General features: G+C 54.8%; 7 protein-coding genes across 7 annotated transcripts; 3 read left to right on the top strand and 4 right to left on the bottom strand.

Moving 5' to 3' along the window:
- Nucleotides 1-652: 652 nt before the first annotated feature.
- MAM_05216 (subtilisin-like serine protease PR1C) lies at nt 653-3,492 on the top strand (the record flags this gene model as incomplete). The annotated part of the gene is made up of 3 exons (XM_040824014.1): nt 653-784; nt 875-1,237; nt 1,327-3,492. The coding sequence occupies 3 exons, from the start codon at nt 653-655 to the stop codon at nt 3,490-3,492; spliced, it is 2,661 nt and encodes an 886-aa protein (XP_040678173.1).
- Nucleotides 3,493-4,566: 1,074 nt separating this feature from the next.
- MAM_05217 (Protein kinase-like domain protein) lies at nt 4,567-8,073 on the top strand (the record flags this gene model as incomplete). The annotated part of the gene is made up of 1 exon (XM_040824015.1): nt 4,567-8,073. One exon carries the CDS (start codon nt 4,567-4,569, stop codon nt 8,071-8,073), a length of 3,507 nt encoding a protein of 1,168 aa, XP_040678174.1.
- Nucleotides 8,074-8,378: 305 nt separating this feature from the next.
- MAM_05218 (uncharacterized protein) lies at nt 8,379-9,816 on the bottom strand (the record flags this gene model as incomplete). The annotated part of the gene is made up of 5 exons (XM_040824016.1): nt 8,379-8,582; nt 8,656-8,909; nt 9,003-9,167; nt 9,226-9,367; nt 9,553-9,816. 5 exons carry the CDS (start codon nt 9,814-9,816, stop codon nt 8,379-8,381), a joined length of 1,029 nt encoding a protein of 342 aa, XP_040678175.1.
- A 419-nt stretch (nt 9,817-10,235) lies between these two features.
- On the bottom strand, nt 10,236-10,778 carry MAM_05219 (uncharacterized protein; the record flags this gene model as incomplete). Its single annotated transcript, XM_040824017.1, has 1 exon — nt 10,236-10,778. One exon carries the CDS (start codon nt 10,776-10,778, stop codon nt 10,236-10,238), a length of 543 nt encoding a protein of 180 aa, XP_040678176.1.
- Nucleotides 10,779-14,700: 3,922 nt separating this feature from the next.
- Nucleotides 14,701-16,372, top strand: MAM_05220 (Peptidase M24, structural domain protein; the record flags this gene model as incomplete). Its single annotated transcript, XM_040824018.1, has 5 exons — nt 14,701-14,873; nt 14,974-15,613; nt 15,686-16,057; nt 16,106-16,212; nt 16,276-16,372. 5 exons carry the CDS (start codon nt 14,701-14,703, stop codon nt 16,370-16,372), a joined length of 1,389 nt encoding a protein of 462 aa, XP_040678177.1.
- Nucleotides 16,373-16,643: 271 nt separating this feature from the next.
- On the bottom strand, nt 16,644-17,011 carry MAM_05221 (uncharacterized protein; the record flags this gene model as incomplete). The annotated part of the gene is made up of 2 exons (XM_040824019.1): nt 16,644-16,684; nt 16,744-17,011. The coding sequence occupies 2 exons, from the start codon at nt 17,009-17,011 to the stop codon at nt 16,644-16,646; spliced, it is 309 nt and encodes a 102-aa protein (XP_040678178.1).
- Nucleotides 17,012-18,794: 1,783 nt separating this feature from the next.
- Nucleotides 18,795-20,990, bottom strand: MAM_05222 (uncharacterized protein; the record flags this gene model as incomplete). Its single annotated transcript, XM_040824020.1, has 2 exons — nt 18,795-19,199; nt 19,383-20,990. The coding sequence occupies 2 exons, from the start codon at nt 20,988-20,990 to the stop codon at nt 18,795-18,797; spliced, it is 2,013 nt and encodes a 670-aa protein (XP_040678179.1).
- Between the last annotated feature and the right edge of the window lie 6,032 nt (nt 20,991-27,022).

Genomic DNA, 27,022 nt, shown 5'->3' on the forward strand with positions numbered 1-27,022 from the left:
CTCACGTGCCGTGCCGGTGGTGAAATTTGCGCTTTGGCACCTGGAATCCGTCTCATCAATCGTTCGTGTCTGGCCACAACCGATGTTTGTGCAAGTATTTCAATGCGTTAGGGCCTTTCGTTTCCTTTTCCTTTTCCTTTTTTTTCCCCCTCGCGGCTTGAGTCCAGCAGTGTGACGCTCTAGACTCTGGAGATTGGAGCATATAAACTAGCAACCATGCCAACACTAATCCGACCCCTGCTCTACGGAACCCGGGTCTTTCATGTACTGCAACCCAAGCTAGCGAACATGACGGCGCCTATCTCGCTTTTGGTGTCCAACGCCGTTCACTTACGGCGTACTCCGTACGTGACCTATGGAAGACCGCAAAGTCCCTTGCTGGGCCATGCACAGGTGACCGGGGGGGCTGCGTCTCCATCTCGACTCCGGTTCTGGGACTTGCATATTGATGCAGAAGGTCAGCCGGGGGACAGTCATAATTCATGGAAGTGGAAGCTATGAGCTGCGGCAAAAGTCTCCCTTCGTGGCTATATAGTATACCACGATGGCCCTCCTGCCTTTGACAGTCCCGCCAGGATTGTGAACTCACTGCCGTCGTTCCTACTAGTTCACATCTTCTCTGTCTCACTCCCTGGCTTGCATGTAAGCCGACATGGTGGGACTCTCACTCGTCTTGTCGCTTGTGGCGGCAGCCGCAATGGTTCTGGCGGCAGATGCTCACAGCAAGAAAGTCGTCAAGAGCTTCGTTCCGGGAGCTTACATCTTCGAACTCGAGGAAGGCCATGTAAGCTATTCGTTCCAGTGGAAGAGCCCTTCTGCGACGCAACGACGTGACATGTTGGTTCCATGCCGCCTCGTCTGACACTCCTTTTAGGATCCTGCTGCCTTCGAACGGTCGGTTGGCAAGGATGGCACTACCCGGATGAAGCTCGACTACGAGCTGTTCAAGGGTGTCTCCGTTCAACTACATGATGTGGACAAGGCCCACGAAAAGGCAGCGAAGCTGGCAGCCACACCGGCCGTCAAGGCTGTTTACCCGGTCCAGCTTTTCAACATGCCAAAACCCAAGGTAGAGTGGGTTGCACAGGATAACACCAAGGCGCCGAGTGGCCTCCTCTCATCAAGAGCCGATGAAAGTCCCGACATCTTTTCTCCTCATGTCATGACTCAAGTCGACAAGCTTCGTGCCAAGGGAATTACTGGAAAGGGCGTTAAGATTGCCGTTGTCGATACTGGTGTAAGTCAGCGTGGCCTGGCCATCCGACCCTCACGCCCTTCCTGGAGCAACATCCACAGTGATACCATGAATTGACTTGATTCTTCAAGATTGATTACAAACACCCAGCTTTGGGGGGCTGCTTCGGCAAGGGCTGCCTGGTCGCCTTCGGAACCGACCTGGTTGGCGATGCCTATGATGGTTCCAACACTCCCTACCCCGATTCCGATCCCATGGACTGTGGCGGCCATGGTTCGCATGTTGCCGGCATTGTCGCTGCCCAGCCAAACTCGTACGGATTCAGTGGTACCGCTCCCGGCGCTACATTGGGTGCCTACCGTGTTTTTGGCTGCAAGGGCCAGGCCGGTAACGATGTTCTGATTGCAGCCTTTAACCAGGCCTATCAGGATGGCGCAAACATCATCACTGCATCTATCGGTGGACCTAGCGGTTGGTCTGAGGAGCCATGGGCTGTGGCCGTCTCCCGTATCGTCGATAAGGGCGTGCCCTGCACTGTTTCTGCTGGCAATGAGGGCGCAGAAGGCATCTTCTATGCTAGCACTGCCGCCAATGGTCGTCACACCTCAGCGATTGCTTCATTTGACAACGTCCAGACCCCTGCTCTCCTCTACAGCGCCAAGTACCAGATTGACAGCGACGCCGATGTAAAGTTCGGCTATGTTCCGTCTGAGCCGGCTGACTGGGACGGCGTCACGCTGCCGGCATGGTCCAACAGCCTTGACCCTACGATCCCGAATGACGGGTGCGACCCTTTTCCAGACAACACGCCTGATCTCGGCAAGTACATTGTCCTGATCCGTCGGGGCACTTGCGCATTTTCCCAGAAGGTAAACAATGCCGTCGCCAAGGGTGCTAAGTACATCGTCGTTTACAACAATAATCCCGTCGGCGCAATTCCTATGGACCTTGCGGCGGTTCCCCCTCGTTCCATCAAGGCAGCATCCATGATTGACGGCAAGACTGGCACAAATTTTATCAATGCTCTCAAGGATGGCAAAAAACTCACACTAAAGATGGTGAGCCCTCAAAAGGCCGACACAGACGTCAGCAGCTCCAACAACACCATTACTGGTGGCGCCCTTAGCACGTTTACCAGTTGGGGCCCGACCTGGGAAATGGACGCCAAGCCTCAGTTTGGTGCTGTTGGCGGCAATGTTCTTTCCACTTATCCCCGGGCCTTGGGCAGTTATGCCGTCCTCTCCGGGACATCCATGTCCTGTCCCCAGACCGCTGGCATTATCGCTCTAATCCGCGAGGTCCGCGGTGCTTGCGATCCTGCGCTGATTCAGAATCTGCTTTCTGCCAACGCCAAGCCGCAACTCTTTAATGATGGCAGTAAATTTTACGATTTCTTGGCGCCTGTCCCTCAGCAGGGCGGTGGTCTGATCCAGGCATATGATGCAGCATATGCCACCACCATTCTTTCGCCTTCCAGCTTGTCATTCAATGACACTGACCACTTTGTCAAGAAGCTCAAGTTTAAGCTTGAGAATACCGGCAAGGAGAAGGTGACTTACAAGATTACACACGCTCCCGCCATATCCATGTATGCATTGGGTAAAGAGTCGTCCGCTGTTGAGCCGTTCCCGAATCAGGCTATCGAGGCCGCCGCCGCCACCATTCAGTTCAGCGAAACCAGCATTACACTCCACGGTGGCCAATCCAAGTCTATCAGTGTTTCTCCCACGCCGCCTCAAGGTCTGGATGCCAAACGTCTTGCTCTATGGTCCGGCTACATTGCTGTCAATGGCACTGATGGGACGTCTCTGTCACTTCCTTATCAGGGACTCACCGGTTCCCTGCACAAATCCCCGGTTCTGGGTGCTAATAACACCTGGATCTCCAAGTCGACTGACAAACAGTCCAACCCCCAACCCCCAAACTCGACGTTTTTGATTCCCGCACCGGGTAACGCGGGCTCCAACGACACTCTTCCTCAGCTCACGGTTTCACTGTATCTTGGCTCTCGAAAGATCCGCGCCGACATCGTTCCGCTGACGACGTGCCCTCCCAAGAACTTGACAACTGAATCCCATGGCATCAAGACTATTGGCCAGCCTTACAACTTCCCTTCCCTCTGGGGGACCCGCGGTCTGAACAACTTCCCGTGGGACGGCCGCCTCGACTCTGGCAACTATGCGCCTCCTGGCAAGTACAAGTTTGTTGTGTATGCCCTCAGAATATTTGGTGACGAGAAAAAGAAGGAGGATTGGGACGTTAGCACCTCGGCGCCTTTGCATATAAAATACCTCTAAATGACGTTGAAAAGAGAGAAAAATAAGTGGGACGTGTTGTTCTGTCGTTTTTCTAGGGTGGGCTGATGATGTATAATATATTTGCATCTTTGCAGGTATATACCAGTACTACTTATATACTGGACCTTGCGAGGCGTCACCGGAAACTTTGTCCTAAGAGCCTCTGCCAATGACTGGAAATGAAACCAAATAAAACAAAGCAAGCTAAATATCCATCAAGGCCAAATAACTCGCGTCAAGGTATCGTTCATCGTGCAGTGAATAAGGGCAGCCAGCAGCTGCATGAATCATGATATTGATAAGATGTCGGCCATAGTGAAGTATCTTCAAGGCCGTCGGACTGTCGGGCGCCTCTGAAAATTGAGGGATGAAAATATCTTCATCGCGTCGTAGAATCTGAGTCGAAACGCCACGTTGTGTGAAAGAATACGTACGTAGTTGGATCCGGGCATCGCCGGCAGTCTGAGCAAGGTAGAAAAGCGACCAATCAGATCATCAGAGGAAAGACGTTGCGCCTTCAGGCAGCAGCATTTCGCGCACAGGGACAGGATCGAGAGCGTCGCTCCTTCCCCACAATGGCGGACTGTGCAACTCGCGCACTCAACGCCAATTCGATCCGATCATCGTTTTTTTTGTTTTCGTCAATGTCGCCTTGGTCTCCATTACAGGCAGTCATATAAAAATGACAGCGGACGAAGACATTCTAGGCTTCTCTGAAAGCTAAAGGCCGATGCCAGCTGCAGCGGCGGCGGCGGCGACGACGACGACGACGACAACGGTCGACGACAACGGCAACGGCAACACGCATTGCCATTCTCTCTCCCCTTCTTCATCATCTTCTGCACACTTGCCCGCTCAAGCTTGGATCCGGAATATTTGGGCGCCGTTGCTGCCGTTGCTGCCGTTAGTGGCGGGACGTTGGGTTTTAAAGTAACGGCGACCTGTTGACGACTACGACTACCAGACGGCTAGCAGCAGGAACAGAGACTTTCGAACGCCATGGACTCCTCCATACCCATCGACTGTCGAGTGCGGTGTCAACGCCGACTGAGCCGCCTCTACTATGACACCACAATGTTAAGTGACTTCGTCTTTGAACCTGTGCAGAATGAAGAGGACCCGGAGATGAGGAGGCTTCATCGTAAACTTCGCATCCAAAATGACCGCTACGTTAGTTGGGGTCTTGTGTGGTCGGGCCCGGACCAATCCGCAGAGGTTGACGAATCCCTCTCAGAGGCCGGCCTGAGCAAGGTCTTGGGAAGCGTCATGTTCACCATCAAAGACATCATGGCTGAGGTGAGAACCCTTTGGCGCAGCTGGAGGGATCGTGTTGCTCTGAGCAGACCATCGCCGGACAAGAAGGCTGCACTAGTCCAGCGGGACAAGGCTCGGGTTGAGGATCTTATCCTCGATTTAACTGCCTCGATTGACACCTTGTACAACCTGTCGCACACGATGTCGTCCGGATACTCTGCTAGACGCATGTCCAAGACTACGTATAAGTCGCTGGGTACCGATGAATCCAGGCCATTCGAGTCGAGCCGCATGCAGACACCACAGCACATCGACCCCACGACACTCATTTCTCATCCTAAGCCGCGGGATGCATCCGCAGCCGCCCCCAGGGAGGTTGTCTCCATGAACAAGGTTGTATATTCTGAATTAACTCAGGATGCTACCACCGAATCACACTGGGTGCCTCTACTTCTAGAATATGCCACGTTTGACTCAATTTACTCGGCGACAGGAATTATGCCTTCAATGTCACGATTCGAAAAGCTGTCGTCTGGCCTACAGCAAGCTCCCCAACGTCCTCCAGGGACCTGGACGGGTCTACCACGTCTCTTGGGATACTTTGAAGACTTGGAGAACTCACGAATCGGCCTTGTATACAGATTTCCGCCTTCCTTCCATGTCTTTACTGATCCGCTCGAGGATATCGCTCTGTATGTGGAGCGCCTCAAGACCCCCCTGTTAATGACGCGCCCCCTGTATAATCCTCCAACGTTGGACGACCTCCTCTCGTCTCATGTTGAGCCGCCTTTGGAGTTAAAGTTCAGATTAGCCTACAACCTTGCCAACACCATCTTCGACATGCATGCCCGAGGTGTTACCCACGGTAACTTGGCTGCTAAAAACATATCTTTTGGCAGCGTTAGTGCGGAAGAAGCAAACAAAATGAGTCGTCTCGTCGACATTCGCCGACCGCTTGTGTCTTCGTTCGACATCTTCCCAGAAGACAAGGTTACGTCGGAGTTGTCGCCTTGGAGACATCCATTGGATCCCCACAGCTCGAAAAGCTCCCCCCTCCGCGGGACTACGGATGAGCGTGTTCCCGAATTGCACTCACTTGCTATGGCATTACTGTCCATCGGCTTGTGGACCAGGCTCGAGGACTGTAAGACCGCTTTATGTCCCTGCATCTCTGACTCTGAGGAAGCTTTAGACCGGGTAGCAAAGAGATGCGGGACAATTTACATGAAGGCGGTCCAAGCTTGCTGGCATGCAGTTGATGATGAGCCAAGTGGAAAACTAGGCGGGGAGGTACTTTTATCTACGGTACAAACGCAGACTACACGGTTTCTGGAGGCTTGTTGCATGTTAGACGACGTGAGTGGTCTCGAGCAGAGTGTGTATCAGGAGGTGCGCCATACAATCGCGGCGCAGCAGCGACCTGAATTTCCCAAAGATGTAGAATCACCATCTGGATATCCCACAGACAAGATACCCCCGTTGCCGCAGTCTGACTCCGGATTCACATGCTCTGAACGAATGCAGCCGCTGGGAGCGGATGCCGATGTTAGGGCAGCCTCTCCGACTGCTTCAGCCCTGCGCTCGACTAACAACATATTGGCAGAAGTTTCGGGCAAGCAGAAAATGAGGCTGTACCCTCACGTACCACTTCCACCCGACGTTGTGGATAAGTGGAACACCATCCTGATGCCCCAGATTAACCAGGCTCTTCGCCACTTTTGTCGAAAGCACCCCGAATCCGTTGAGATATCTTTGGAATCAGTTGGAACGAGTCCTCAGACCACGCAGCCGACTGTTTTGGTTGTCTGTACTTCGGTGGGAAAAGTTGGCGCAATCTTGAAGAAACGAATTGGCGAATTCTTTGACGACTCAACTGAATTCGCGCTCAAGGTCTGCCGTGGCCACGTTCTACGGTCCCGACGCTTGTCAAAGTCAGTTTCCCGGTCCCTGGCTGGAGCAAAAACCGCCGACGGAGACGATGAGGAGGTAGAGGCAGTGAATTCAGAGTATCAGGAACACCCGGGAAATGGAGCTAGCATTGGAGCATGGATCGGCGACCGACACTTGCCGCCAGTTAGTTTCGGCGGCCTCGTCTTGGTCGACGACAAGCCGTATGGCATGACGGTCCATCACATGCTCGACCGCCCAGACAGGGACGAGACGCAAACGGAAACTCTACGCAGCAGCGCGGCTCCAGGCCACGACTGGTACGCTGAGTTTATGGGGGGCAGCGGGGACGATGGAGGTTTTGGGTACGAGTTATCAGACGCTGGATCAGAGCCATACTCGGAAACCGACATCACCAGCGACTACGGTGACGACGATGAGGAGGAGGAAGACTTTGAGCCGGGAGATATTCCTGGAATTGAGCCTGGGAGCGGCAGCGGCTACGTGGTGACGCAGCCAGCCCTGGACGACGTCGAGGAGGGCTTCTATCCTTGTCCTGAAACTGAAGATGAAGACCATCTAGACACTTTCAGTCTGGGGGAGGTGTATGCTTCCAGCGGCATCCGTCGCACGCAAGCACAAGGCCTCATCCACGAAGTAGATTGGGCTCTTTTTGAGTTCTCCGACGACCGTTTCCCTGGGGAAAATGCCATGCCTCGTTGTGCCGACGGCAAGGCGAGATGCGATCCGAGCGGCAACGGCGCCAAGCTGCGACCGACGACGGTTGCGCCCGCATCGTCATTGCCGGGGATGGAGGTGCAGTGCGTTGCAAGGACGAGCGGCCTTGGAAGCGGACAAATTCTGCCCGCCCTGACGAGTGTGAAGATGTACGGTCGACGGTCGGTAAGCCACACATATCAGGTTGCGAGCACGGCAACGGACGGCAAAGAAAAGAATTCCAAGAGGCCAAGCCCGCCGATGGGCATTCCCGGCGACAGCGGAGCTTGGGTGGTGGACCGTCGCCACGGTCAGGTGTGCGGCCACGTGTTGGCTTGGAGCCAGCGGAAGCGAGTTGCCTACATTTGCCCAATGGATGTGCTCTTGCTCGACGTGGCGCAGACGCTCGAGGCATGCGAGGTCCGTCTTCCGGGGGGCGAGCCTGTGGTGACGCGCAGAGACGCCAGCCAGGGCGAGGACGAGGACGAACCAGGAGACTTGGTCGAGTACGAAGGCGATGAGGCACCGGAGCTTGCGCCCACTCCACCGAGCGCCAGGCAGCGAAACGCGGAAAGCTCGCCCACATCAGTCGGGACTCCAAGCAATCAAGAACCGTCATGTAGTGCGCGGCGACTGGAGCCGTCTACTGAACTACGGGGACTGGCAAGTCGGCTAGAGCAGCTCCGTCCTGCGAGGACGCGGAGGATAGGGATGAGCGGGTGAGGTACAAGGGTTCCTTTGGTGTGTCATTTGTAATGTGAGTTGGAAATGTCCCCATGTAACGGTGGGATTCATGCGTCAACATCAGGACACTCCTTCAGTCGCGACGATAACGAAGGCGGGGAAGCGCATCACGGATGAAATTGCAGCTTTGAATACCACAATTCCCCCCTGGGTTTTTTTTTTGACAGCGTAGTCAAGGAACGAATGCCTTGTTTGCGCGGCATCTCCCGCCGTAGCAACCAAGCAGTCGTTCATCGTCGTCGGGGCCTCCTCTTGTCGTCGTGAACAAAGGGGTAAAGAGAGCGTCACATAAAGTCGTCTTCCCAATTCGCATCGCGGTCCTGATTACTAGAAGCGGCCATGTTCTCCTCGCTGAACATGTCATCGTACGCATGGTCCTTTGCCCACTTCTTTTCCTTCCAGTCCTGCGCCTGCCGCGCCTCTTCTTTTCTCTGCCCGTGCAAAAGACGAGGGTTAGTGAGCTCTTTCGAGGTTCCCGGCACGCCCGTCTGGCACACCACACACACACGCGCGCAAACACACACACACACACGAGGGCCACACAATCAGCCACGTACGTACCCTCGCCTGCAGGGCGTCCTGCTCCCTGCGCCGCAGGACCTGCAGCCGGTCGTCGCGGTCCCGCTTCAGGTCGGGCCTCTTCTCGACGCGCGTCTTGTTGAGGCGGTTGACGACGGCGTTGTCGCGCGCGGGCACGAGCACGCGACGGACCTTGCGGGCGTCCTTGAAGGACACCTGGCCCGTGTCCATGGACCCGTCCTTGCGGAGGTTGCTCCACGGCGTGTACACGACCGTCACGTTGTCGCGCTTGTTGCCTGCGATTCAGAGACGCCCTTCTTTTAGCGCCCCGGCCCGCGGCCGTCGCCGCTCGCTGCTTGGGAGGAGAGGAGGGGCAGGGGGCGGCTCACCCTCGATCGAGTTGGCCTTTGTGAGCTGCGCCAGGTCCATGACGAGCGGCGGCGGGAGGGCGTCCCAGCTCTGGCCGTCGCGCATCCGGAGGTAGACGTGCGCGCTGGAGAGCTTGTCGGCGTGGAACTTGAGGCGCTGCTGCGTCAGTCTCTCTCGCGGTGGTGCTGCTCGTCGTCTGCCGGAAGGGGGGGGGTTACCCAGACGTCGTCCTCCCAGCCGTACTTGATGAGATCCTCATCTGTAGGAGGTAGGAAGCAGGACGGAAGGAGTCAGCATTCCGGTCGCGAGGGGGAGGGGGAGGGGGAGCGACGTGCTTTCGAACTTGTCCTTGCCGACGTAGATGAGGCCCGGGGGGTCGATGGTGCTGGATGTATAGTAGTAGACCATGGTCAGTCAGACCTGCGTCTAGAGGGACAAGTTTGGATGTCTGCCGGTCGCGACCTAATTTTTTAATTTTTTTTCGGTCGTTTTTTTTTTCCTTTGGCCGAGCGGGTGGGCAGGATGGAAAGTGGAAAGCGGAAAATGGAAAATGGAAAATGGAAAATGTACATGAGGGCTAGCAGGGGATGTCTGGGGAACGGGTCGCTTTGCGGGGGGGCGGGTGGAGACTGCGTTAGGGACTTTGTCCACGTTTGCGCTGGCCAATCGGTGCCTGCCTGCCGAACGCCTTCTCTTTGGCGGACGCGTTTCCGCGTCGGCGGCTTCCCTTTGTGTGCGGTATCGGACGGGCCCTAGGTCTCGCTTGGTGCTTTGGACGGACTGTCCGTGGCCGGGGGGCCGGGGACGGCGTCTCCTTATATTGGGGCCGGGCATGGAGGGGCATCACGGCCGCAGAGGCCGAGCGGGCGCGGGACCCTTGGCACAGGATTCCCAGAGCTTGCTTGGTCCGGTGGTGAGGACACATGGCGTCGTGGGAGCTGGTGGCGTTTCGAAGCTCGGCGCAGTCTTTACACGCCTGACATCACTCTTGACTGGGGGCACGAGTTTCAGTCCATGCCCCTGGGATCGGTAGCGGTGGAAAATGCGCGTGCTTGCTTGATTCTTCCCGGCTACCGATTTTGCCATGTTTCCTACTGCGACTTGAGTACGGGCCGGGTGCGTGCTTGCCGCATGTGGTCCGGTTCCAACGCCAAATCAGATTCTCCGCTCTACGGCATCCCAACTGATTGCCATGCCTGGAACATTCGCAACGCCCGCCACGGTTTGACGAGCATCACTGCCATGTGAATCTGCTAGCCGCCGTGTTTCGTTCCAGGCGCACCGGCGTCTCGGGCCATGTTCATCCTCGCTTCCTCTCCGTCTGCCACAGCTCCATGGTTAGACTGACGTTCGTGGAGCTCGAGCCGGTCCCGGCCCGCGTTTCCTTTGGCGACCCTTGACTTACTCGCCATGGCACGAGGCGCCGTGTTTCCATCCACGGTGATTCTGTTGCTCTCCACCTGTCCGACCAGCTCCAGGGCGTTTTCAAATCTGTAAATGTCTGCGCGCAGACGGAATTCACCCACTCCTGAGATCAGCAACTCGGGAAAGGCAAAGAGGTAGCTGTCTCTGGAGCCATGCTTGAGTTGCCCAGAGACGCTCTTTATCCCTTGTACAAGCTTGCTGGCGTCCTCGTTTCCGACCGTGCGCAGAACGACGACGTTTCCCACGTACGTGCCTCGAGAGCCGTCTCCAGCATTGGAGAGCTCGACCGTAAACGGCGGGTGTAGATGTCCACCGACCTGCACCTTTGCTGGGGGCTGGAGGAAGACGGCTAGCCTGGACGTGTTTTCCATGTCGTGGCAGAGTCGGCCGACGGCTTCTGGTCCGAGCTGGTTGACTGTCAAGTGCGACGATGCGTAGGAGCGAGGCAAGAGGCGTGACTTGGACACCTTCTCAGCTCTCGCTCAGTGCTCACGTACCCTGATGATAGTGATGATGATTCTTCGTCGTCATTTCACTTCTTCTCCAAGCGGCCTTGCAGAGTTCGCCTCCTTTCCTCCGAGAAGCTTGTGGTTTTGTTGTTGTTGTTTTGGTTTCGACTGGACCTTTCGGGAATATACACGAGGCTACCCCAGCTCCGAGCCAGTCGGCGCAGATGTCGAGAGACAGGGCCTTGAACAATGGTCAGCCAAGCTGCGAACACACGGGGGCAGGTGGCGGGCGGGATGTCTCTGCCTCCCTGCTGCGATGTTGCAGCACCACGGGAAGAGGTGTATATGTCAGCTTCGACACAAAGGGGGCCGAGATTAGATGCCCGCAAAATACGAAACCAACGGACAAGCTGTCTCGACGACGACGGTTTTATCAGGTGATGACAATGACTCGCCCGATGAGCCCACGACAAAACGCGGAAGAGGGTACAAGACGAGGGGACGGCCTGCTAGACGGCCTTGGTCCAAGATTTGTTCTGCATTCCGACACGGTAAAAAAAAGCTCGGGAATGTGCGACGACGGGGGCGAATGGGCCATCGGAGTGTCGTACGGTATAACTACCCCTTCGTTACACAAAACGAGTCCAAGAACCCTCGTGCGTCCAGCGATTCCGGGCAACAGCTTTGCGGGAAGAGCACGTTGGTCGATGTGAACTGCCCGCAATCTGCTCAGGAGCTCACGCGAGCTGGAGTAGGTCCCAGTCCCAGTCCCCCAGACCTCCAAGGGAGGGGGGAAAAAGGAAGAGAGGACGGGGGAGACAAGCCGGGTCGTACAATTCTGTCGTTGAAATTATCCCTCTATTTTGCGATGCTTTTCTTTTCTTTTTCTTTTTTTTTCGGCCCCTTTGACGTCGTCCACTCCGTACAATCACCCCCGCGACATCGTGTTCATCTTGACATGCTATGCTGTCCATTTTGCTTCGATTCACCCAGTGCCATGCTGACAGTGAGCATCGCCGCATTTTCCTTCGTTCAGCAGGGGGCACATGTGGAATGGGGGTGTGTTGGGAGACGGATAAGTCCGAGGTCCTGCGCGCCAGCTTAGTTTCCTGTCCCCGCGACACCAGGAGGCACGGCCCAACGACGTTGCATACTGACAAAGATGTACAGCGACATGGATAAATAAGAAAATTGAGAGAAGTGATGGCGAGAGGGGCCGCAAATTCCAGGGTTCCGGTTCACAAGGGTCGTTTCCAGCGCAGCGGATCTGGGACGTGTGTGTTACCGTGCCGGGTTTGAAGGGCTTGTCTCAATCACGACAGATACAGCACAGAGAAGAGACGAGAAAGTAGTTCCAACTTTCGACACTGTGGTCAGATGATCAGTAATCCCACTTTTTCTGTACTCCGTCGTTTGGGATCTGGGTTGCACAGGCAAATGCCAACCTCAACCTCTGCTGTCGTGTTTGCCCCTGGCGAGACCCACGGCGAAGAATTTTGGAAAAAGAGACTCTTTGTCTCACAGGGGGGCTGCTCCGCAGGGATGCCCGCGTCTGGCTAACAATGGGAATCGTTGTGCCTGAGCAGCCATGGCATTCCAGTTGCTCCCAACGTTGCTGTCGTTTGCTGGCTCGGGGGAAAATATATCAGATCACTGGTGATGGCTGTCGGCCCCTGTCATTTTGATTTACTGAGAGGAATAGTAACTAGAGTGTGCGTGGCCCATTTGTCGTGCTGGTTAACATTTCCTTTTTCGCCTCGGTATTTGCTTTGTTGGCTGTGGCGGCTATCGGATTAATAGTCAGGGTTCATTGCCATCAGAGGCCAACCAACCGCTATTCTTGCCCAGCTTTCTCGAACGCGAAAAGGCCGAGGTAAAAAGGGCTTCCCCTGCAACCGTCATCCCCGCAGGACTACGGAGTACTCCGTACTGCTACTCTTGTTATTAGTATTCAACTGCGATCTTATACTCCGTTCCGGAGTTTCGGATCCAGCACGCCACAAAAGGACTTACACTGACATGTCATCACCAACCTCGGCGATGGCAAGGGCTCCAAACACCTGTCTTGTCTCGCTGTTTGGCACATATCTCGTCTCTTCTATTCAGTAGACTCATGCGGCGTGCCAGATTCTCAGAACTTTGGCGCAGGCTCATCTTCAATACCGTGGTGGCGCCGCTTTGGCTTGGTACGAAGCCGAACTGCGCATTTCCACCGGACCCTGTCCGTGGGTTTGGAGCCAACCTTGGAATGCAGAGAGGAAGACAATAACCGCCAATATTTGAATTCTTCATCAATCATCTCTCTTCTGCGCGATAGTGGTTCCGTACCAAGAGCACGGAACAGAAAATCATGGAATAGATATCCAGATACTCGATGTGTTGGTCACGTTCGAGCCTGGACCAAGCGAAACATCCAAAAAGTCCCAGCCCAGCTCCATGGGCAAGGTTCCGGACTCCACTTGGCGGTTCCAATCGGATGATCTTTTCGATCAATGTCTTGGCCCACTTCCGAAAGCGGCCGAATCGTTGAAGCCATTGACTCCGAGGCCAACATACAGACTCCGTACAGCCCCATCCATGTCTTGCTCTCGGCCAGGCCATTGTCACTTTGGAAAAGTGCAGCTGACTAAAGGCTACGTTCAGAGGTGGCTTGCGAGATGTTGACACGCTGCTTATGATGCCTACCTAGTAGCGGGTATAGCTTCAAAGAAAAAGTGCAGGTGCAATGTCGGTGAGCATGGACAGCCTGAGAAGCGGGTAGATGCTGTGTTGGAATGAGACTTGATTGACTGGCAGGTCTAACGCCCGTTTGGCGTGCAATCTTGACGATGCAGGACCGGCCGCGCCACATCCAATGGAAGTGGGCGTTTAAGAGATCTTCTCGGCGTTTCAGCTTTGGTGCGATTTTCGTGATTCTTCTTCTGGCCCAGCTGGCGCTGCTTTTTCCACTGCTGCTCGAAGGGCCAAGACTGTCGCCGTCAAGTCCATATACGATGTCGATTTGCGACGCAGTTGTCGAAAGGAGGAATTGTGTATGCAGGGATGGTGCTCGTGATGGGAGGTCGGAGGGCGTTTGGGTTGGCGCAAGTTACTCCTGATAAGGTGGGATTGTTGAGGGGCCTTGAATTTCTCTTTAGAATCGGAGGAAGTGGAGGCTATATGCGGCGGTAAATTAAAACGCAAGAACATGGACTGACAGTCGACAGATTTGCGATATCTTGCCTACCTCTAGCTGCAGATCGGCATCTGTATAGGGTAGTTGGTTGGCTCGAAGCCATTCGCCAACGGAGAGACGCGGAGGCAACTCGTGCTTCGGAGGGCCAAAACAAGGAAGATATTAGCGGACAGTCGGGACCAATCGGGACCAGTGACGACCAGTGACGACCAGGTAGGTGGGAAAGGGGCACGTTTGGACATGGCAATGGCGGCCGGACGATGCCATCAATGACCATTGCGCAGAAAGAAAAAAAAAAAAAAAAAAGAGGGCGGGGTTGGCCATAACCCTAACCCTGAGCAACACTCGGTTTATCAGCTGGTGGTCCCCCTCTGCGGATCCCCTCGGCGGACCCCCCCCTCCCTCTGCAGTCCGGTCGAGTCAACGGTCATTGTTGCGTCGACTGTGACGTGACGCCTCACTTGACATGGCATCCATCTGCTGTGCTCCATGTCTCCCCGCGTCGCAGCTGCTCCTGTGCAACGACGGGGGCTTGGCATTCTCAGTCGTCGCTCGTTTCTCTTTCACCTCGGGCGAAGCGGCCTCGTGCCTCTACCTTCAACAACCCCTCCATCCAAGCCACGCCACCAGACCGCCTGGATTTCCTCCATTCCATCATCACCAAACACCATGACCGTCCAGGACTTTGAGGCCGTTCTCAAGGCCAAATACCCCGCCAAGGCGCACGCCAAACGCGTCGTCGACCTCATCCGCAAAACCAAGCCTGATACCAACGGCGTCATCTACCTCGAGGCTCGCAACACCAAGCTGCTGGAAGACAGTGACTCTCCCGAGCACTTCAGGTCGGTCGCCCGAGCACTGCTTCTCCTTTGTTTTCATCACCGCCGCGCTGATGCATACGTACACGTCTCTTGTAATCCAACTGACGACTTGCCGTCCCAGGCAACGCCGTTACTTCTACTACCTCACCGGCTGTAATCTTGCCGACTGTTCCTTTGCCTACGACATGCAGACTTCCAGATCGATCCTCTTCATCCCTCCCGTCGACCCTGAGGATGTCATTTGGTCCGGTCTCCCCGTCAGCATTGACCAAGCCCTGAGCCGCTACGATGTCGACGAGGTCAAGTTCACCACCGACGTTAACGCCACCCTCACCCACCTCGCCAAACAGGGTCCCAGCTCGACCGTCTTTGCCATCGCCAATCAGGTCTCCGACAACGTCACCTTCCTTGCATTCGGAAGCAACGACTTTGACACTGTCAAAAAGGCCATTGAAACCTCCAGAGTTGTCAAGGATGAGTTCGAGGTGGCCATGATCCAAAAGGCCAACCACATTTCTAGCATAGCTCACAAGGCCGTCATTGAGCGTTCCAAGACTGCTGCCACTGAGCAGGAGCTTTACGCCACCTTTTTGGAGCGATGTGTATCCCATGCTGCTCCCGAAATGGCCTATCATCCCATCTTGGCCGCCGGAAAAGCAGCTGCTACTTTGCACTATGTCGACAATAATGCCCCCCTGAGTGGCAAGCAGAACTTGTTGATTGATGCTGGATGCGAGTGGAACAACTATGCCTCTGATATCGTGAGTGCCAGGCGCTAAACACGCTCTCACTGATGCACATCTCCCCCCGCGGCCCCTACTGACGGACATTAGACGCGAACCTTCCCCCTGACTGGCAAGTTCACCAAAGAGTCGAGGAACATTTACGACATCGTTCTTAGAATGCAGAAGGAGTGCATCGAGCTCATCAAGGGCGGCATGCTCTGGGATGACCTTCACCTGCACGCCCACAAGGTTGCAATTGATGGACTGTTAGCCCTCGGCATTCTCAAGGGTGACGCCAGGGAGATTCTTGACGCCCGAACAAGTGCCGCCTTCTTCCCCCACGGTCTGGGGCACCACCTGGGCATGGACACGCACGACACGGGCGGCAACCCCAACCCCAACGACAAGGACAAGTTGTTCCGCTACCTGAGATTGCGCGGCCACGTGCCTGCTGGAGCCGTCGTCACCGTTGAACCTGGTGTAAGTGTTGGCTAGTGCCGGCCCGACAATCCACGCTGACGGGGATAGATTTACTTTTGTGACTTCATCATCAAGCCATATCTTGATGACCCCATCCACAACAAGTTCATCGATGCTGCTGTACTCGACAGGTACTGGGACGTGGGTGGTGTCCGGTAGGTTGTCGACTCAACGATGGATCACGCTAGCCTTCGATTTACTGACACCGGTGTTGGCAGAATCGAGGACAACATCCACGTCAGGGAAAATGGCCATGTGAACTTGACCACGGCCATCAAGGAAGTGAGCGAGGTTGAAGCTGTGTCAGCTAAATAAGCATTAAAAATAGTAAAGTGCAACAATTGGATATAATTCAAGTCACAGACAGTCGCGAGACGAGACGCTGCCGACATGAGATTCCCCGACTGCACCAAACGATGATTGCGTTGTAGATTCTACACCATGGCCGAGGCGCATTCTCGCCTACAGTAGAGCGCTGTGTGACATTTCATACATTCATGGTATGACTTTTCCCCATGAATCTAGCACCGAGCCTCGGGCCCCCGGCGACGTATGGACTCGCACACCAAGCATGGATGCATCGAGTTCATTCCTTGCAGGCAATCTGGTCGAAAAACATGTGCATAACTGAGCCGAATTAGTCGTCTGCAGCCACACGTGAATGCAAGACTAGCCAAGAGGCGTACATTTGACAATGTCATCACTGGCATTACATTTGTCCTGGAGGCACGCCGCGGTACCAGTCTTGATATCAGCCAGGCTGCTGCAGAAGGCATTAACGATGCCGGACTCGCAGGACTTGATGTCGTTGCCGGCATCAATGAAGCACTTGAAGGGGCACTTTGTCTCTGTGACAAGAAGGTTGAGTAATGCGGTGAGGTCCGGAGGAAAGGGCAGAGCCCCGTTGGCTTGGGTGCCGACAGCGATGAGCAGCACGGGGACGTAGAACCTCATTTTGTCTCTGCTGTTTCCTGCCTGACTGTGGATGAAGACATGTGGTCATTGGGGAGGAGCGGAGAGATGATGGAGATGATGGGGGAGATTATATGATGACCTGGATGGGATGAGGTGGCACCCGAGTCTCCCCGGCACGGAACAAGGGTGATGTCTCGCGAACCATCCATGGCATGTTTGATGTGATAAATGACATGGCGATGTTTGATGTGATGAATGACGTGGCGATGGCCGAATCAACGGAGAGGCACTCCGTAGACGTAGACGAAGACGTAAGCCGCAGGCTCGACTGTGACATGAGGCACATGGGCCGATGCAGTGTCCAAAGACATTGGCGACAGATATCTGGACACGTAGTCACGGTCATTGTGCTCGCCATGACGATGCCTCTTGGGCGCAAGATGGCGGGGCTTACGTCAGTTGGATACCGTGCATTCGACGCGGCAGTTGGCGCTTTTCCTACAGAGCAAACGGACGGCCGGCTTACGTCGTTTTGGGTGTGACTTGTGGCTGCATGCTGGCCGGGAGAGACGGCAATTGGAGTCGTGACTCGTCTGCCGGTGCTTTGGTGAACCTGTACGGAGTAACTTGTCAATTGCTACTCGACCACACGTGACGACGCCATGGGAGTGCTCACGTCGCATCTGCCACTGCTGACTAGTCACGACGTCACTCCTCAATCTTTTCCTTTGCGGGCAAAGGGAACAAGAGAGACACGTGCCCGTGCCCGTGGACTCGATGCGTGTCGCCCGCGCCGGCAACGTTCAACTGCACATGCGCTGCTCAACACGCGCCCGAGTGCACAATTGACGACTGGTATTGCATCGAGACCCGTCCCGCACTGTACGGAGTGACTACCGACTACCGAGTCTTGTCCACCCGCCGCCGCTCCACTCGGCAATCGAGGCCCAGCACGGCAGGCAGCCCGTCGACGACGCATCGTGGGCCCCGGCCCCGGCCCCGGCCCCGGCCCCCTTCACCGCTCCTTTCACCCTCCCCAAGTCCCTGCCTCGTGTCTACCCGTCTGCGTGCCCAGCCTATCAAACGGCCACGCCCCCTTGCCCCGTGACGCGGCAGCGATGTGGACGTCGTGGGGCACCGGTTCGTGCTTTGTTTGCTGCTGCACACGCACTCACTTGCTCACTCCGTGGTTGGGCACCTCAAACTTGGGACTATATCCCAGACCGACGTCGTTGATGGCCTGCCTGCATGTCTGTATTTTTGAACCTCTGAAAAAGTAAATACTTTCTCTTTGCTTTTGTTTTCCGCTCCCCAAGGCCGCACTATCCTGTTCTGACTGAATCCCGCCGCCGCCGGCCACAATCAAGTGTCTCGATCGTGCTGCCAGACCCTCAGTGAATCCCTGCTCGGCTCGGCTTGCACATGCCTATGCCTCGTCTCCCTTTACCCAAACGAGAAAACGAAAACTCCCAGAGAACAGTGTTAAAAAAAGAGAGAACAAATTTTGTCAACCTGATACCCAGGTCGCAAACACAGTGCGGCCGTGACAATGTAGCAACAAGTCCAACTTGGTAAAAGAAGATGGAAAAATTTAACCGGCTTCAAACTCCAAACTTTCAATGCCCTGTACCTGGTGAATCGCCCAGCCCGAGTTCCTAAACAATGTCTCCAAAACGCCCGCAGTGCCAATTTCAAATTTTTGCCACATCATGAGCACTGTTTTTTGTGCCAAGCATCATCGCACGTATGCAACAATAATCCAAGACGCAAACTGACTCGCTTGCCCTCAGCTGGGCCCGTACGGCCCCTGACCTCCTCATATTTACCCGTGAATTGCTGTCGCGCTGTGCGTCTCTGTTGTCCAAGGGAACCGCTCAGAGATGCCGTCGCTGGCGGGAGTCCCTGAACCGGATAACAAAGCTGGCGGTGTTGATCGTCCGATGCAGGGAGCCATGGCCGCGGAAATAGAGTCCTGAAGCATCTTCGGACCTGCTGTAGAGGCGGCCGAGCCCGGAGGCGGGCTGCTGAACGACGGAAGAAAAGGTTTCATATGTCCCAAGCTAAGGCTGTGATGCGCAGCCTCACCGGCATGATGCCGCGGAGCTGGGCTGTCCACTGGACTAGAGTTGCCCGTCCCATAATCCCCCCCTTGCACTTCGCCCATTGCCCCAGGCTTACGCGTCCCGTTTCTCACAGCAGCGCTCGTCTGTTTCGCGGCAGAGCCAAACTATAACCATGGACACAGCGGTTAGCAAAACACAGGACCTTCCTTAAACATAGTCGACGTGCACGTGCGCAACAAGGGGATTCCGAAGGACGAGGGCCACCCAGGAGGCCAAGTTCGCAGATGATATGGGGGCTAGGACATTGCAGGAGAGTTCTTTCCAAAGTGGAGGTCGGGAGCACATACGAAGCAATACTTGTTGACGAGTTCCTCGTACGAGGCGCTGGGTAGGCTTGACACAGGCGAGTCCGGTCCACTTGGCAAGCCTCCACTGAATGGCAGAGACACCAAGGATTCAGATCCTCGTACATTGCTCTTCATATAGAGAGTATCCTTTTCCATTTCCTCCGACTTGGGTAGGTTGGAGGTTGTGTCCTTGGCCGCCTTGACTGCGGCGCTAAGAGACGCGCCAAAGTCGTAGCGGTTGGAAAAGGCAACCCCGCTGGGTGACACCATGGCCTTGGAGATGTTATCGCTCGCAAGACTGGACGAAGACTTGGACTTGAAGCGAAGGCCGCCGGCAGTGTCGGATTCGCCCAGGTATTCATGGATAGGCTGGTCAAACTTGAAAACGCCGTGGGCATTACCGAAAGCATCCAGGGATGCGGGCAATGAGAGAGGGCGCGCTGTACTTGGGCCATTCACTCTGCGGTTGCTGCGAGGCAGGCCATTCAGGGGCTTCGAGGATGCTCCCTGGAAGTTCTGCTTACCATTCTGTTGCAGGTATTTCTTCTTGAAATCAACTTGGAAATTGGTCGAACTGTTGTTGTCCCAGTACTCCTGGCCATTTACTGTGTAACGAATGCAAAAGAAGAGTGTCTTGGACTCAAGGTCGGCCATGTCTGAGAGCTTAATGGCAAAAGTGAACCTATCATGGCCTTCTAGACTGTGGCGGGGACGTATTTCATGACTGTACTCGGCACTGACCTCCGACACGGTCTTCCAGTAGTCCATGGTAAAGCGACAAACAACCGATTTGTGAAAAGCTAAATTGGAAACAGTGATGGAGCCTAAAAGAGACTTGTGATCGTTGGATAGCCAGACTTTTTCTAGCCTCACGGGCATCGTCTTGCGCACAAGACAGTCGTGGGGAAAATTAGGGGTAGCGAGCTCCCACTCAAACGGAAGCGCCTTGCTTCCACGGCTATCCGCGAGAAACGGATATTCCGCACTGCCGTCGTAATTGTCGGCCGGTGATGAGCCAGCGCTGACGGCAAGTGGTCGATCAACTTGTAAGAAGTGGCGGACGTGTTCTAAATGAGAGTCAAAGTGAACAGCCTTCGAAAAGACGGGAGTGCCCGGCACACTGGACGGGCGTCGATGGCCGCGAAGTGCTGGTCGTACTAGTTCACCAGACTTCTTCCTGACCATTTGGGGTTTGAACTTGAGGTCGTCATCTGCCTCCTCTTCGGATGCCGCCGAGGACGTGCTTTGCTTCTTGAGTGCCGAGGCATGCGGTTCGGTGGAAGATCGCATGTGTCCGTTCTTGCGGCCTCCCATGGGTATTTCGCTCAATGCGCTAGTACTGAAACTCCCGCGTAAACTGGGAGGGATGGCATCTACATGTCGTGATTGCCGCGGGGTAAGGGTCGTGGCATTGGACATTTGGCTAACTGCCTCTCTCAGGTCTTTGAGGACGACGGCCCGTCGATTCTTGATTTCTGGGGGTTCATCTTCATCGCTTCCAGACGTTCCGGATTCCGGCGGTGAAATCATTGCTCCTTTGGGAATCAACTCCCCCGCGTCCACAACCGGCGGCGGCGATTGCCGCAGGCTGCCGCCCAAATTCAGCATCGTGATTTTTGCTTCTCCGGAACCATTTGTGGCGGAAGATGTTGCCGGTACGGGACTGATCGTAGTAATCGATGGTGTACGTCGATGCTTGTTCAAGTAGGATGCAGAACGAGGGAGAGGCGGTCTGGGACCGGCTTGGAAGGATGAGCGACTGCTCACATCAGGTGAAGTCGACACTGAGGAGGTAGCTGACTGATGTGAAGGCGAAGTATAAGGCATTCCCAAGACGGGCACGCCTGACACAAAATATAATGAAAAACTGGAGGGTGACGGTATCGTGGCGACGAGGTAGGGCTTCTCGGCAACGTTTGATGTCGATGACGAGGCAGTCTCAAAAGCACATATCTAACACATCTAAAAAGAAAAAAAAAGACGCAATGTAGATACAGCGCAACTAAAAAAGCAATTGTGGACAGAAGTAGAGAGGCTGGTAGTGAAGCTGTTGGCAACTCTGGTCAGCCCGCGATGAAGATTGGAGGCTAGACGTCTATGGTCCGAGAAACGCCTGCTGAAGAAGCGACGGTAACAAACTTACCAATATGCTCAGAAGTAAACAGCTCCCCGATCCAGTTCGTCTGCAACGAAAGTATGCTCTGGCAGTATTTCAGCAACAGAGCAGGGACTGTAGAAGCAACAACCAATGGCAGGAACAAACAAAATACGTCGACGGTTGGAGCGGACAAGAGATAGGGACTGCCGACGTAGATGGATAAACGCCAGCAGTTCCAAACGGAGCAGTAGAGTGTATGCTGTCAAGAATCAGCTATGGCGACGACGGCATGAAGCTCTGTCGACGCTGATGCTCGTTATCGTCGTGGGTCCTCGTCGCGGTCGAGGGGGTAAAATCGACCGAAACCCACCGCTCTACGTCACCACCGGAATTGAAGCAAAATCGACCAACCAACCAATTCGATGGTGCGTCTCAACACGGTGACCGTAGGCCTCGGGGGCGAGGGGTTAGAGGAAGGCTTTTGAAAAAGAGAAGAAGCGATTGAGAAGCAGAAGAACAAAAGAACTAGTAGAAGAGGTGGGGATGAGGATGGTTTTCATTGAAAGTCATGCCATAGAATTATTAGCATGGCTGGCCACCTGGGCGGACGGACGCACAGTCTTCCTTGCGTGGTCCGGACAGAGCGGACCAGACTAGCACGGCACGGTAGACCTAGTAGACGAGGGCATATGGACTCGGGACCGGGGGGCACGCCTGAACTGGTGGGTTGAGGCTTGGGGCAAAACAGGGGGGCGTGTGGCTGTGATCAGTGTGGAGTTACTCGCAGTCTAGTTGCCGTTGCAGTACTCCGTAACCTTGTTGAGGTGGTTTTGCCTCTCGGTTGACAGATGGCTGATGTTAGAAGACGGTTGAAGAGGGCGTCGCCGTATCTGAGTTATCAGCAGAGGTCAGGTCAAACATCGCATATTGACAGGAGGCTCTTCAAAATTAGGTCAAGCCAACGGGTTGCATCCCACAACATTGGAAATGGTATGCTGCCAAGGGAGCTGAGCACCTTCCATATGGTGGTGCAAATGCCAGTCGTTTCCCAGTGTCGAATTTGGGCGCCATTGTCCTGCCCACGGCAGAGCAGGGTGTGCGGGGAGGCAAAATCATCACCATTGTAGAGACGAAGCCGCCACCGAGTATCGGCACCCTGGATTCCAAGAGCTCAAGGCGCAATGTTGAAACATGTTGCGTTGTTGTCGTTTGTAAAGGGCAGGCAACAACGGCGGTCTTGGCGCAAATTGATAAGATGATATCGAAGTCCACACCGACGGCATCTGTAGTTGTGCAACGATCAAGCGTCTAAACTGGATTTCGAGACAAGTCCCATACCTTGTTGGGTTTGACGAGCTGCAGGTTGGCCTGCAAGTCACCAACTTAGAGTGCGGCTCAGTCGGGGGAGGTTTCTGATGTGTGACTGGAGCCAAGGCCGGCCGCCAGTCCACCTTTGACTAGGAACAGAGTCAAGTGAAGTGCAGCGAACTCTGGTCACCAAGCCGTCCATTTGATGATTTGATGCATCGGTCATTCGTAGTCATGTAGTCATGCCCCGCGAGCGGAGAAAACCATGGATGCAGGCAGGATGATGCCGTGCAGAGACGGCGGCGCCCTAGCGCCAAGGCGTTTGAAATTTTTCGCGGTGCTGGATCGGTAATTACGCAGGGCAGCCTGTGCTGGGGTGCCTGTGCGTACGCCGGCGCGGGTGGAGAGCAGCAGAATACCATCGTCGATCGACAAGCGGAGTCGCCGGGGCGTTTTGACCGCGAAACCTGCGAATAACGATAAACATTACACCACTGTACTCCGTACCCAGTGTGCTGTCTTGCTTGGCCATGCTCACCAATCCCTTGCCTGCCTGTGTCGAAACCCGTCATCCTTTGCACTCTTGCGGCTATGTGCAGCTGTATCAGAGATAAGTGGTGTGATATGGAATAGCCACATGCCTTGTGTGGCTGTATGCCAAGCTTATCGCAAACTGGACAAGGTCACCCACCGAACCATCAGCCGGTCTGAGACTCTGAGTTTTGTCTTTGACCCATCTGACCTCTGGCCGTTGTGCACGACGATCGAGTCGCATCTTCAGTCGTCTTGGGTGGAATTTCGAGACATTGGGGCAAGTCACTCAGTAAGGTGAGGCAAGGCACAAAATGGCATCGCGCCTTCCTCTTTACACCACCCAGGTACTCCGTACTCCCCCGTTCGTGTGCCATGTGTTGACTTGCAAGGAAGGAGCCACAGTACCGTACCGCCTTGTCTGCCAACCGCCGACTGGCTGCCAAACTTATCTAGATGCCATCTTCATCCTCGCGTCCATAGGTCCAGGTCCCCGTGGACCAGCCCGTTTCCGCGCCACTCCCTCTTCCTGCCCTGATTTCCATCTCGTATCCGGATTACGTTGCACAGACTTTGAAGAAAACTCGCCACGCCGTACATGTGTCGCTTCCAACAGCATAGTGCCAAAAAAAAAAAAGGTATCAACATGCAAAATGCGCGGGGACACGCTACCCGCCATCCTCCTCTGTTCACGGGAAGCCGGCCCAGGTGGGCAATGGATGCTGTCTATCAACGCCAGCTAATGTGCTTGCCGTCACAACCAACGGCATGGCGCCTGGCGATTGTCCTGTGGTGGCGTTTGCCTATCGAAGAAGAGTCTTGGACATGTCTAGCCTCAGATATCAGCCAATCCTTGACCAGAGCCACCGCACACGCTATCATGGCACCACCCATCACTCCTCACCGATTTTAACGCCTTGCAACCAACTCGGCACATTTGGAGCCGCAGGCACGCTTGCACATTCATCGCCATGCAGTTCAAGGAAAGGGGTACTGCTGGAGAGAGGAAAAGGGGTCAGTCAGTTACTTGGCCATGGTGCTCCCCAACGGACCCTGTCCCGTCTCTCCAGATGGCGCTGCAAACAGCAGGGAACGACAGATGGTACGCAATTGTTAACTGTTACAGACACTTGTCGCCTAATAATAGCTCACCACTCGACGCCCCCGTCCAGTCTAGCCATTTCATCAAATCGTCGGCCGATGCACTGATAAGCAGACACTGACAGAAGATGTGGTGTGCATCCGAATTTTCACCCGGTTCGCCACTTGAATCCCCCCACTCCAGTTCCGGCGCAGCGACTCAAGATGGATGGGCATTCCAGCACGGAGTACGGAGTACGGAGAGGCTCACCCACTGCCAGGGCCTACGAGAGCGCGGGTCTTGCCAGTGTGGCGTCCAAGGCCAAGCACTACAACAGGCATCTGCCGTTGCTGGCGATCGTCCAGCTTCGACTGGCTTAGGCGTTGACCTCAGCCCCCAGGAATATTTGCCATGGATCACTAATGACGGTACTGGGGAATATTCTAGGCCGTACGACAATTCGTTTGGCCACCAACATCAAGGAAAACTAGTAAGCTCTACTTGATCGAGCACTGTGATTGGCACGACCACCAAACTCCGAAACAGTCTGGAGATGAGCTAGAAGCGCAAATCATCTTACAGTGGGGGGCAAACAGAAGACCGATGGAAGCTCGGATTTATGCATTTCCGTGGCAGGACAATTGTGCCATGGCCCGCGATCCGATGAGCAGCCGAGCTAATATCGCGTTATACATGCAAAGCCTGGACCCGGCCGTGTCTACATCCGGTCAATTTTGTTCGCCATCAATTGAAAAGGCAATGTCAGAGATAGGGACAACCCCCCCACTCGTCTCTCAGACTCGAGGCTACCTTTGAGTGCCGCGTTAGGCTATTGCCGCAGCTCCACTTTCTGCCACTCCGAGTTGATGGGTGTCAAGATGCAAAAAGGAAGTAGTATACGTTATTAACAGGCCAACAAGTTGAACCCCAGTACGTCGTGTCTGCAGTTCTATGCGGGTGGAAGGCTGTGATAATGCAAGTAATAAACAATCTCTCCACAGTCTTCTTCCATGGGCCACAGGGCAAGGGCATGGGGAAGCATGGGGAAGCGGGGAAGGAGTCAAAGTCAGTCGATGCGGAACCAGGGACACGTCTGCCAACCGGTCTGGCGGAGTTTGGCAGCGACCTGGGGTCGGCCTTGACGAGCGTGAAGAAGAGCGAGTCTATTCCGGTCATTTTGGCGCGGCCTCATGCTAGCTTGCTATGCAGGGGGATAGGCATAGCCTTGGGCGATAAGCACCGGCTCTGCGACAGCAAAGGCGACGGGGATTCATTCAACGGCGTCCATGATACTAAAAGTTGACTAGGAAATGCATGCAGATGAGGCGAGAATGTCTTCCACACCTAGGTTACGTCTGAAGAGCACGTTCCGGCTCCCTATACTCGGTGTCAACATGCCAGATGGACATGTTGTCTGCAGGGCTCTTTGCATGTCAGTGACCTTAGCGTGCGCCACCAGGGTGCAATCGTTGGAGTTGCCCAGGGCTCGAATCCGGGGCGGCTCGCCGTCGACATGGTCTTGAAAAGTGGCCGCCTTCTTCGCCAAGCTGTCTTGCAGCTTCGAACCTGATGGTGCCCCAACAATGTCACTCAACCAAGGAACAGTTTGCATGGCCATCTCTGTCTAGGCTGGTTGTGGCTGCACCATATCAACATCAGCTTCCCCGCCATGGCGATGTGACGCTGGTGCAAACGAGCCACGGCTCTCCTGTTGCCAACGGGTTCTCGATCAAACTCACAGGCTGTGCGAACAACGCCACTATCTACCCGCCATGGTGGCTTCAGCCCATACCTAGCTTGATTGTTGAATGTCTCTGTGCTTGTTGCCATGAAGCAGAGGTATTTGCTTCACCGCCGAGCCACGCAATGAAGAAATGCATCGACAGCGGCCCTGGTCCAAACATGCCCAATATCCAACTTGCAGGCACGCCCTCTTGAACCGGACATGTATACTCTTCTTCATGGCTTGTTGGACCAAGGTACGCTTCAATCTCCTCCCCCATCAACGTCTACCTGACTGCATAACTACTGCAATACTGATTTCTTCTTGCCTTAAATATACATGGCGTGAAAAGTGGCAGCCCACACCCGACCTTTTGTCATATCGCCCGTGGTACCCACGCAACATATCTACATTTGTGTGTATGTATCTCAAAGATGCATGCAAGAAAGACGTACTTCCGTGCATACAAGTGCTAAACATGCCGAGGCTCTCATGACGACGTCGCACACGAGCTGAACAACGACGTCTGTTCGGGTAGATGAATTACATCGGGGCTTCTCCCGCCCATCAACCAAGATGATGGGATGATATGCATGCAAGCAAGTCAAGAATTGGGCCCTCGGAAGGGGCGACCTGGCTATTCACCTCGTCTGATAGGTTGGCCAGACGCTTTAGAGCCCTGGAGGCCGCATTAGAGGATGAATATATCTGTTGGCGGAAGTGACTTGGTGGCCCAGAAATTCAAACAATATGATTTCTCTCATCGAAGACAAGGCTGTACTGGTTCTGTCTACTACTATGATGGTCTGGAACATTAAAGAGGCTGGCGTCTCTCCGCCAAATGCATGGCCAGCCAGGGGCAGGATACGCAGGCCCGAGAGAGGACGTGTTTTCAGTGT

The sequence above is a fragment of the Metarhizium album genome (assembly GCF_000804445.1).
Source record: "Metarhizium album ARSEF 1941 chromosome Unknown scaffold_12, whole genome shotgun sequence".
Classification (NCBI taxonomy): domain Eukaryota; kingdom Fungi; phylum Ascomycota; class Sordariomycetes; order Hypocreales; family Clavicipitaceae; genus Metarhizium; species Metarhizium album.